Source organism: Lycorma delicatula, chromosome 1 (genome assembly GCF_047948215.1).
Source record: "Lycorma delicatula isolate Av1 chromosome 1, ASM4794821v1, whole genome shotgun sequence".
Lineage (NCBI taxonomy): Eukaryota > Metazoa > Arthropoda > Insecta > Hemiptera > Fulgoridae > Lycorma > Lycorma delicatula.
The window spans coordinates 63,280,092-63,292,708 of record NC_134455.1 but is presented as its reverse complement, the minus strand read 5'-3'; the positions used below and the strand labels follow the sequence as shown (position 1 = coordinate 63,292,708).

Below are 12,617 nucleotides of genomic sequence, written 5' to 3'. Positions count from 1 at the left end.
ATATTTGACCAAAACATTACAAGTTTTAACAAAAATTTATTAAATAATGAAACTCATTATCAGTTATCAGATTTTGTTAATACAAAACTTCCAAGTCACATCCACAAAAACCCAACTATTTCATAATTCCACAGTTAAATGAGGTATGCAATCTCTTTCACTGAAATGCTTTGACTTTGTTTTCAAGAAGTCAGAGGAAGAACTAATAATGTCGCCACAGTATCACATTTATATTTTTTTACTTTCTAAACTCACTCGCTAAATGCCTTACCCAGAGATTTGGTTGTCATCCAGTAGATGAAACTTTGAACCATACCACATGAGTTTACAGCAGTTAGCAAAGTTTATTTCTTAACCATATTATCTCCCATTATGAGAATACCATGCACCAGCCCAGCCATTTGAGCTTCAGCATGCAATTTCTACCTCTGGAAATATTCAAAATCTTCACAATTCAGTCCACCAGCACCCAACACAATTTAGATCTTGAAACATTGCATACATCTAGAAATTTAATTAATTTCTAATAATGAGGAGGTAATACTCAACAGAATTCCTAAATTGCTACAGCAAAGTGGTCATCTGAAGGATGTCATTTTTAAATAACAAAATTTTGTTAATGTAATCAAATGTTCTACGTATAAAAATTTTTCACATGTTTAAAAATTAAATAAACAAAAAAATTTACTGTTCATTGTGTTTTTAAAAATCATCATTCACTGATACACACTATATAAAACAGCTTACCAACTGTGCTGTAGTAGTTTGTGATGTAGTTGGTGATACACTTGCAATACTAACTTGTCCATTTTGCTGGCTAGTAAGTTTTGCTGCAGCTTCCAGTTCTTTAACATTTGCTATAACTAGATTTTGAGCCTGATTATGGCCCTGAGTTTTGCGAACTTTCATGATTACTAATCTGAAAAAAATATAACATTCAAAAAATTTTAATATTTTTTTTAATGTAATAAAATGTTTTTAAAATGTAATGTAAAAAAAAATTAACATTTTTTTAATGTAGTTGATTAAGTACGTACTGTATTTTTTCATTAAATCTACACTCTTTCATACTTTGCATACTCTGAATTAACAAAGGTTGATGTTTACAAGCATAGAACTAATTAAGTTATTGAATAAATATGAGTTAAAATAAATCAAAGAACAATGATTTTACAACAGTGTTTAAAGTTTAAGCAAAGAAAATTAGTTTGACAGAATAAAATGCGAAGATTGATGCTGGAAGAAAATAATGAGCAAGGGAGCATGGTTGTTACTTGAAAAAACAAACCCCAGATGTTTCTTGAAGGCGACATTATATCCCGTTGACGAAGAAATAGATACTGCTGCCACCGTTCTATTCTTCCAGCACACATACGTCGTTGACGTCGAGAGACGTCTGGTGTCACCTTGATCGATCCGGATCGCCGTGGAGGTCGCTCCGCTGCTGCCAAAAAACGGTCTACACGGCCAAAAAAAACGTCGTCGCTTAGGTTCGTGCTTTCGTTGTACAGGCATACGTGAGCGAATTTGAATCGGAAGAATGGCGGATGCCCTAGGCGCGGCAGATCTCGTGCAACATCGTGCTCAGCAAGTTGGTCTCGCCTTACAGTTTTGCCGTCGAGATCGTAACTCCAGGTCTTCTCGGCGTCTATGTGGATCTCTACGAGAGTGTTGGCCGCGTTGGGGAAGAAAGCGAGGGCCAACGTACTTCCCGGTCCATCGAACCTGCTCGAACAAATTTCTCTGCTGTTTCTGGCACAAGTGTGGACGCCGTATTTGTTCAAACGAGGTTGTCATACCCATAGTATTTGTTGGTGAACGTAATGCCATTTCAGATTTCATCTTTTCCACACGATCCGGGAGACCGCGTACGGCGCCAAATCCGACACATCGCGCCTCGGCGCGGACCTGAGGGTCTCGGTTTCGTTGACCGATAACCGGTAAAAGTTTTGGAACAGTCTCACGGCGACTTTTATCGCTTTTTCGTCCGTCAGGCTCGCATTTTCGCATTTCAGGAATCACTACTCGGAAAGAAACTGTCTGGATTCAAATACGTCGAACAAGATGATAATCAAGAGTGCTGTCATGGCTCCGCCGCCCTTGAACGCAGCCGTTAAATACACAGGGGGTGACCTACAAGAGAAAGGGCGTCAAATGAAAACCCTTTTCGTCCTTTTTACAGATCGCTTTATTGATCTCTCTAAAACCAGGTACAATAGGACAGGTGTTACAGTTCGGATACATGTTTCAACAGCAACTGTGCTGCGTACAATTAGGTAGGGGTAAGTTTTATCGTAAGGAATTCAATTTTAAATATACATCGTAAAAAATATCGTCACAGTTAAAAGTTCTCGATCTCAGGTTCTTGCTTCTGGTATTCGGACAGGTTTTTATACAACTTGGCGGGGACATACCCTCCATAGTGGTCGATGGTGAAGTAGCGGAGAATCTCCCTTCCGGGGCTGCCGCAGCTTTCCTGCGCCCTTTCCATGGTCTTTTCTATCGCTTCCAACAGGTCGTAAAACTTGCTGCGCTCGCTCCACCATGCGTGCAGGCACGCGACCCTCTTCAAGGAATAGTCGTGCATTTCGCTGAAAGGGCAGATCCTGCCAGTCCAGCGTTCCGCCGCCGCCGGAAGAGGGCAGTCGTACGCGTCGACATCCATCACCTCCATAGTGTTACCGTTCAGGATCCGTTTCGGCAGCGCCGTCTTGTCGGCGCCTTTCACGTACACTGTGACGTCGGCAGACCCTTGAGGAGCGACGGTAACCTCGAGTACGGGACGAAGCCCTATTCCACCTAATGCCCACTTCTTTCTGGGCGTTCTTTATCACAGTCCTGATGGTCTGCGACGACAGAGCATGGTAATCAAAAAGCGGTCTGAACAATTAGTTCTAAAACCGGTTCCCGTCCCGAAGCTGCGGTCATTTCTTTAACATACACGTCGGTATCGGTGGCAGAACGAACTGAAGTAGGCTACGAAGGAGCGGTGCATGTCGACGCGTAGAGGCAAACGCAGACCGACTAGGAAACGTTTCTTACCGTTCATGATCAGGATAGACGACGCAATCGCATATCATCAGACAGTACGCGTTCGTATTGGCAGGGAAGGGGTTGAATGTCTTAAGCTCGATCTTTATGTCGACGGTGCCGATGTTCAGGGTGTCGCTCTGTTTCGAGCATCTATGAAGATCAGCGGCATCTTAGCGTAGGCCGCTGCTTCGATGATGGAGCCGTCGATGGACCTCCTGTTGTAGTAGGGCCGGTAAAAGCCCTTCAGCAAGTCTTTTCCCCATCCAGCCGAATACCGAAAGCGAACCCATTCCTGAACACCAGTACCCTCTCTCAAAAAATTAATTAGTCATCCTGAACACAATGGACTTTAACTCGTTGCGCCACACCCATCCGCAGATGAGATATGGCGGTTTAAAATTTTGGAAGATTTTTGACCTTAAATTTGAAAGACCTCAAAAAAACTTTTGGGGTGCCGTTGATTTCAGAGAAATCTTTAATTATTTTCTAACCTTGACCTTTGCAACGTCGTGGAATCGCGAAGTGGTGTGACGTCACAAATCAAAAGTCAAGTGCATTTTTTCTACGCTTTGAAAATAAATTTCTACACTTCTAATTGAAAAATTGCAATATTTGACACTGAGTAATGTTTTTATAACGAATAGAAATAACGTAATCTAACTGTAAGTATTAACGCAGTTAATCAAAGTAGATAATATTTATAATTTATTAATCTTTGGGGTAACTGTTTACCATTTGATCCCATACATAAAAATAAATAATTTATTTTTTGAATTACTTTATTTGGAAAATTATTAACAAAGATGAAGAAAAATACTGAAGCAAAAACTGATACTGATGAATTTCCACTTACTATTTGAATTATTTAAGAATAAATATTGACATTACTATTATTAGATTCAACAACAATTTTTTTGAATTATCTACATAATTTAATTAAACATGATTCCAATCATTTATTTTTTTTTTGTAATATATATTACAATGCTGCTGCGATCAAAATTTTTCTATGGTCTCCCTTGATCCTTCCAGACAAATAAATAGTTTTTCTGTCATCCATAGAAGAGTGCATCCACTATTATTGTTGTGATCTTTATTATGTTTAATTATGTACTGAACTGAACAATTTTTTTCAAACATAGCCAGCTTCCCACTCTTCCTAAAGTATAGCATCCGATAATGTTAAATACTTTAATTATAAAATAACAAAAATATCTCATTTATTACTTAAAAGCAAGATTAAAATGCAATATAATACATTTTCTTTTCTCTTTAGCCTCTGGAACCGCCGGTATAACATCAGAGGATGATATGTATGAATGTGAATGCAGTGTAATCTTGAACAGTCTTAGGTCAATGCCACTCCTAAGAAGTGTGGTTAATTGAAACCCAAAGAACACCAAAGAACATCGGTAACCACAATCAAGTATTCAAATCCGTACAAATGTTAACTGTCTTTACTAGAATTTGAACCTTAGAACTCTAGACTTCTAAATCAGCTGATTTGCAATGACAAGTTAACCACTAGACCAGCCTGGTGGGCTGCGATACAATACTAACATTATGCAAAAGTTATTAATCCTATTCTACATTCTTTTAATAATTAATATGCAGCAGAATGTCTAATCCATAATCTTGATCAACCTAAATTTATTTTACACACATCAGTTACTTCAACTGCTACTTGTATATATTGTATAATATCAATAGTTTTTTTTCTTCCATAAACAAATTACAATATTTACTCTTAATTTGAAGAACATAATAATAAGATTAATAAAATGATATTATACATAATACTAAAAATATTAGTACAAAATATATAATACTACAATGTAACATAATTTGTAAACAAAACATGTAATGAATTTAAAGTAAGTTGGTCAACAACTACAGCTCAAAGTTAAGCATAAAAATCACTTTTTACATTTGTATGATAATGAACTACACATTAATAGTGTCAATATACTAAATAGCGAAAAGAAGAAAAAGGTTATTTATTTTTAATCTTGCTATTTTCTTTGGTAATATCATTAAAGTTTATTTTTTTAAATAATTTATCTTGAATGCGACAAATTTTTGTCTACATGATATAATAATATTAACTTGCTAATTAGTACATAAGTTCCTAAATCCAAAATTCTTTTATTCATTTCCTGGTAACAAATGACGTTTTTTCACCTTACCTCTGTCAATCTATCATCCTCATTAAAAAAAATTCTTCAAGAAAAATACTTCAATGATAAGATACAATAATAAAAATATAAATAAATCTTCTGCATGCAGAATAACAAATTTAGCCCAAACTGAAAGCTAAAAAGATTACATCATCTAAGGTTCTTCTCAATAACCAATGTAAACATAAGTTACAATAAGTTAACATTTTGTTTAAAACAAAATAAAACCATCCACCATTATATATAGGTACTACTTTACAATTTCCAAATTTTAACTGACACCTACAGTCACCATACAGAAAAGCAATCAATACATAATGTTCACTCACAGGTTAGGAAAAGCAGTTGTGGTTTTAAAATAAAAATCAGTACAATTTAAACAAGAGCTGTATAGTATTCAGGATTAAATAAATAATTTCAGAAGAATTAAACTATGCACTAAAAAATTATTCCTAGCGTGATTCCAACTTCTTCCCAAAAATGTGAAGGTGCACACTCATATCATCTCCATTCCATTCAGCAAATCTTCAAAATCATTTCTAGTTGCCATCAAAAGGACAATGTCATCGATAAATGTTGACATTGTTCTTTACCTTTAATCTTTATTAGTTGGGACAGATTTAACACCTTATCGGAGTTTATCTACTACTGCAACCAGTTCTTATACAGATGAATCTTCTTTCCCTACAACTAAGTCAGGCCTAACTCAAAATTCATCAACTCTACATTATCAAATGTTTCATCCTCATCTACAGTTATTCTCCTTTAGCCTGCCTACTAAAATTGTTCTGAGAGGGCTAGAACAGTTTAACTTACTCCTAAACTCTTGCCAAAACCAAACTACGAGGGGTGACTGAAATGTAATGCAGTCTCACATAACTTGCAAATGAAAAAATATGCGATATAAGTACATTTTATCTGTTAAAAACCTTAATTTATTTTTCCACATACACAGTTACCATTTACGGCTACACATTTGTCCCAAACTGAACCAGTTTTTCATTCCGTCAAAGAATAATTCTAGGGGGTCTTTCCTTGATCCATGTTTCCACTGTGTTCTTCAGTTCATCATCATTAGTGAAATAAATATCACTCTTTAACTGCAAAAATAAATGAAAATCACAGGGTACCAAACTCTTGGATATGAAGGGAATAAAATAGATTCATATTTTAATTTACAAGCGTCTCAGCAGTTGCTTGTGATGTGTGTAGCCGAGCATGATCATGTTGCAGAATTATTGGTTCCACGGATTGTCAAATACAAATTGCACATTTGCTAAGGCGATTAATGTTTTTACATATCACATAGACTTCCAGGTCACGTACACTTATGTGGAATCCCAGAACATTATCAAGAGAAATTTTGTTCAACAGTTGTGGCAAACCTAGTGCGAGTACACCATGGTCTTACTTTTTTCCTAGGTTGTAATGGTGCCTAAGTTTTGTCTCTCATCACAAATATTGCAAGGAAGTCATCTCCTGTGTCATGATAACACTTCTGAAGCTGATCATGTTCCACTTCTTGTTTTTTGCTCTTTTCTGTGAGTTTATGTTACACCCAACACAAATTTTACTAGTAGTTTCTGATGCATACAAAATTTGATTGCTCAACTACCATATTAGTATGAACAACAATTTTATCACCATAAATAGTTTTTACATGAAGATGAATGTGAAAAGAAAACTTACAATTTTTTACAAAGTGGAAGGTTCAGAAAAGTGAACTAGCACTTTTTTTTTTCACTGTTAAAATTCAATCACTGCACACTCTTTTAGAAGTGTTGACATTATTTTATATATGTATGTGACATTGTTTTCGAAGTGTTATGGAGATGAGTAGGCATACTCAATTCCATAACAATGGCAACTGATAAAAAATGAGAATGTTAATAGACTGAGTGATATTACAAGATGGTAGCACATGTGACTTAGTGTGGCATTTTGTTTTTCAAGTTACGTACCAGTAAGCATTACATTTCAGACACCCCTCATGTCTTCAGCTTACTAGATGATTATAATAATCTCCCACACACACCTAAACTAGAAAAAATTGTAAATAATGAGTAAAAGTTCTTGCTTGTAACTTTCAAAGCATTTTTTTTTTGCACAAGACATTAGAACAGTAATGCAATTTTCATACATATCTGCTCCTGCTTTTAGAGTATGGAAACAATTATACTTTTTAAAATCTCTTTTTAAACTGGGTACTATTACAGTTTCACATGCTAATCACATTCCACCAAATAATCTTTACAGCCTGCTCACTTCTGTTTCTCTTAAACAAGCCAAGAATTTTGATGTAAATTATCTACTCTACTAGGATTAAATCTTCGACCCCTATCAAACTCTGATCTCAATGTAATCTCTGTAATATCATTATCAATTTATTTTTCCTGATTTGATAATAATTTACTCCTCTGTATAGTCTCATTATACATAACCTGTGTTTTTAAGCTTAATCTTATCTATGTAATAATAGTTTTCCATCACACCTCTGTTTGGCTTCATTTCCTTATAATGTTTTCAGTTGAGCTTCCTTAAAGTGTTTAATTATTTCTCTACATGTTACACCTACCTTTCCAATAGTCTTTTACTCCACCACTTATATCTTTCCTTCAACAAATATTTCTTTACAACTTTTTATTTTCCATTAATTTTACTTTTAAAGAGCCAGTACAATTCTCTGCCTTCATCATCAATTTTTTTCATTCATCAACTTTTACACTTTTTAACTTCTAAGAGACTACAATTCTAGTTTCAGTAATCATTGTTTTTTATCAAACAATGTGCATTTATCTAAGTCTACTCTACAACCTTAATAAAGATAGTAGGTAGTAAAGGTTCCTTTCTTAATTATACCCACTCCTTGTTTTTAATGAACCTATAGCTTATAGAAAATTACCTAAAAATTTGTTCAAATTTTACCTTTCATTTTATTTTACTCAATCTGTGTCCAGTATTTTTGTTCTTAATGAATGATTTCTCTAGTTTCTTAAACCAAATTTTCATTAAAAAAATAATAATAATAATAAATCTCTTCTTCTGGATGTATTATATAGGCCATCATTACTTGCTTCATAATCTTTTAAGTGAATTTTTTTTACAATTTTTACAAATGAAAATTTGGTTCTCTTCCATTAATTCAATACCACCTAAAACTTTTACTACAATATATATTGTATTTATGTGAAAACTATGTTATATGCTAGGTTAATATATAAGGTTTGTTAAGTTTAGGTCAAGGTTAATGTTAAGGTAATGTAACTAATGATTCTGTCTACTTAACTTGAAATGATATCAAACTATCCTAACCAAATTTAACCTAACACTTGCTTTGCTCGCTAACCTCATCTAATTAACATTAAATATACAAATTTACAATTTACTAAAAACAAAAGTGATATTAAACTAAATACAAAATGGTATTGAAATAAATAGTGATATTTAAAATGGTAGTGAATTAACAAAAAAGAACCAAAAATTCTGAAAGGCTAATTCCTCTTATCTGACAGCAAAACTTAAAAGTAGTTTTCCTTCTTGCCCCATTAATATGACATTCCTCCCATTAGTCCCTATGACTCCTCCCTTATGTCACCCATTACTATAAAATTATTATTTCCTTTCACATGTCTGATGAGATCATATACCTAATTTATATTGTTTCAGCGGCTGAAATATGAATCTGCATATTGCCACAGGTTTGGACTTGCTTGGAATCTAATAAACTAAAATAATTTTCTCACAGTATTGTTTACAATATATGTATACACACACACAACTCATATTCTTATTCGTTATTATTTATTTCCACTCCTATGTTTCTTATTTTTATTTTGTTTTAACTCTAAGATTATCTACACCAAATGTCTTGCTCATTTTTCAATCTTATCACAATAGCTTCCCTACTGTATCCAATTTGAACTTATCTGTTTAATTGTTTTCCATTACATAGACTATTACTCTTACTTTGTCACAGATGTCATACTTTCTGACTTTCGCTTTAGTAATCCCTCCTACCTGGAGATCTCACCGTGAGACTATCTCCAAAACATATACTCTGAAGATATCATGATAACTTAAAGGGATAAGAATAGAATAACTCGCAGAGATCTTTAGACTATGAAGCAAATTCACTCATACCAGAAACAAATCTCAAATATTAATTACATTAACAATTCAATATTAATGATAAAGTTATGACTAGATGTGATAGTGGATGGATCTCTTTAGGTATAAATTATATCAACTGACATAATAGTTTAAAATAGTAAATCTGTACCAGTTAATTTAATAATAGTTGAAAAATTACTGTGGAATTAATATTCATTTATATAATTTTTGGGGTAATACAAGCTTTCCTTTACATATGGTCGGTTACATCAATCAGCAAAAAAATATAAAAAGGAGGCAGTAAGTTAATAAGATTGCACTACACTAGATAAATATATATTAAAAAAACTTTAAAATAAAGTATGAAGAACACAAGACAGTGTACATAAGTACCAATGAATGATAAATATGCAAAATAAGTCATTCACACCATGGTCTTAATGATGAGATTTAAGGCTTTGAATTTTTCGGAATATAATAAAAGACCTTTAATAAATGTAACTGAAATGCTAGCATGTAGCAATTTTATTTTTTTTTATTACAAATATATATATATATATATATATATATATATATATATATATATACTTATATATTAAACTGTATGTAGTACAATAAGCTGAATTAATGCCCAAAAACGTATGAAAATAAAAATCATGGTAAAACAGCAATAACGAAGCAAATTAAAATTCTCTCAATATTTTTTAAATACATCACTGAAATGAAGGACCGCTATAAGGCGTCTATTAAATAGGTTTTGCGGTCACATAACCAAGACACCAATCACGTGATCAATAGACAAGATAATTTACAAAACGAATCATGGATTTATCACGAAATTAGTTTTAGTATCCCGTAAAATCAGCATCGTAGTTAACAAATTCTTTTTCAAAAATAATCAACAAACGACAACAAATCATGGAAGTAAATGCACAGCTCAACGAAATCAATTAGGTTTTTAAAAACTTTGAAAAAACAATTAACTGTATTTATATAATTAGAAACGACTGAAATACAACGTACCTTTTACTCTTCTCAGTAATTGAAAAAATCACAAAAAAGTAAACAGTCTTAATCATATATCTAAAATATTTATCATAATTATCGTATCTACACACAAATAAATAAACACCAAACGCCTACTCTAAATGACTACCAATACCATTTTTCTTTTTTAAATCTTATATAAAAAAAATGTTATTAATAAACAATCACTCACAATCGACCCAACACCCGACACAACACTTGAACAGGTGACAGCTGACGGCTTCTCTACACAGACCTTAATCTGTGAATCAATGTTGCCAATACACACATTCACATTCATTCTTGCTTTTTGAAGTGATACTAATAAAATAAAAGAAAAAATCTGAGATTTAAAAATACCAGATTAACAAAAAAATATAATTTGTTATTAATTCTTTTCTAAAAGTTGACTTTAAGAAATCACTGTAATATTAAACACAACTGAAACATCTTACCATCCCTTAATTTGGCCCCGAATTAAAAAATGAAACGTATGGTTTCATTTATAAAAACGGAAATGTACAGTTTTTTATATTTTAGTACTTTTTCGAGTTTTTTTTAATAAAACATGTCTATGGATTTCATTCAATAAGTATAAAATATTCTACATAAGATTATGAGTAATTTATCTTTCATTATTTCAAATAAAGTATCTTTAAATTCTTTGCAATTGAAAAAACTTGAATCAACATTGTGTAATACATACAATATTTAATACATACCAAGTGACCAAACTTTGTAGAATTGTTTGATAATTATGCAGGTTAAACTAAAAATAAAACAAAAACCTACAAAATAGAATGCATAGTTTAATTTTATACAATAATTTTTTAAACCTCTCTAAAAGTACTTGAAAATCTAGAAAATACTTTTAAGGTTCAACATTCAGCATAGGGGAAATCCAAGTTAACAAATTACTTGGAAAGAGGGAAGCAATGATTGTATATACTAGCAATTGCCAGAATATAGAAGCAACTAATGAAAGAAGGGACTAATTTACTCCTGGTATAAGGAATTCCTCACATTAGAAGTGAAAACACTTTCTCAGATGACAAATGAGCAGTGGTGGATACAAAGCACTTATTGCTTTGAGTAGGAAACTGCTACAAAAATCAAAGGTACTTCATGAAATCAACAGTATTAGAATCTACAACAAACAATAAACACAAAACAACTGGATGAATGTTGATTGATGTGAGACTATTTTTGCACTGTTTTTTGACACATTTTGTAGTGGACTGTAAAATAAATCAGTTCTTATTGTTCTGGCTCAGCTGGTCTCAAACACATTATAAACACACAGAACGTAAATAGTAAACAAATAAAGATTTTCACAATCTCATCCAATGACTGTATTAAAGATCCTACTGATAATCCCTTGCATTACACAATAATGCTGACTTCTTTTTTAAACATTCTGGAGTTAAAATAGTTTCTCCTTCAGATTTCCAGGAGAATCAAAACAAGAAGATAAAGGTGTGATTGTGATTACAGACTTGAGTCACGACTTTGTTACAGAGTGCAAAGTTAGAGAATCTCAAAAAAATGAAGATAAATGAAATGGCCATATTAAGAAAAAATGAAGTAAGGTGGGAAAGACAGGGTGAAATAAATACAGTAGAAGTTACCATATTCTATTCTGGAAGAAAGAAAGGCAAAAATGGAGTGCCAATGAATTATGAGGAATTAATTAAAAACATGGCAGAAATTATGTTATATACATAATATATTAATATCATCAAGGATTGGGATATTACCAAAAGTTTTAGTTATAATAAAAGAATATATACCAAGATCAAATTATTAAGAAGAAGATATCGAAGAAATGTGTGAGAGCATTGAAGATACAATGAAATCAGAAAAGGATTACTGCAAGGTATTTATTTGAGCCTGGAATGCTGTAGTTAGAGAAGATGAAGAGGAGAGAAAATTTGGCTTTATGATAAGAATAGAAGGAGAACAGATTAGTAGAATTTTGCCAATAGAAAAAATTATTTATAACCAACACTTGGTTCAAAAACCATAAAAGGAGGAGATATACTTGGATATTCCCTGGAGATAAAGCATCCTATCAGATAGACCATATCTTAGTTGATGAAAGGTATAGGAATACTGTTAAGAAAGCCAATGAATTATCAAGTGTAGATATCAATAGTAAACATGTGCTACTTATGATGGAAATGAAAATAGCTTTAAAGAAAGTAGAGAAAACAAAAGGTAGTCAAGCTGTAGCTAAGAAATGGAACTCAGAAAAGTTGTAGAAATTGGATG

General features: G+C 32.7%; 1 protein-coding gene across 6 annotated transcripts in view; it reads right to left on the bottom strand.

Annotated features, from left to right (window-relative positions):
- LOC142318989 (uncharacterized) overlaps nucleotides 1-10,587 on the bottom strand; it is a 143,130-nt gene extending 132,543 nt beyond the window's left edge. For 5 of the 6 annotated variants that reach the window (XR_012755087.1, XR_012755085.1, XR_012755089.1 and 2 more), the window contains exons 1-2: nucleotides 10,344-10,585; nucleotides 748-919 (exon numbers count right to left, since the gene is read on the bottom strand). Coding sequence is in view for 2 of the 6 variants with exons in the window: in XM_075355758.1 (XP_075211873.1) it covers nucleotides 748-919; nucleotides 10,344-10,399 (228 nt within the window). In the remaining 4 variants the exon portion in view is untranslated. Of the gene's footprint in view, nucleotides 1-747; nucleotides 920-10,343 lie in introns of all 6 variants that reach the window. The other variant, XR_012755088.1, reaches the window with a different exon arrangement.
- Between the last annotated feature and the right edge of the window lie 2,030 nt (nucleotides 10,588-12,617).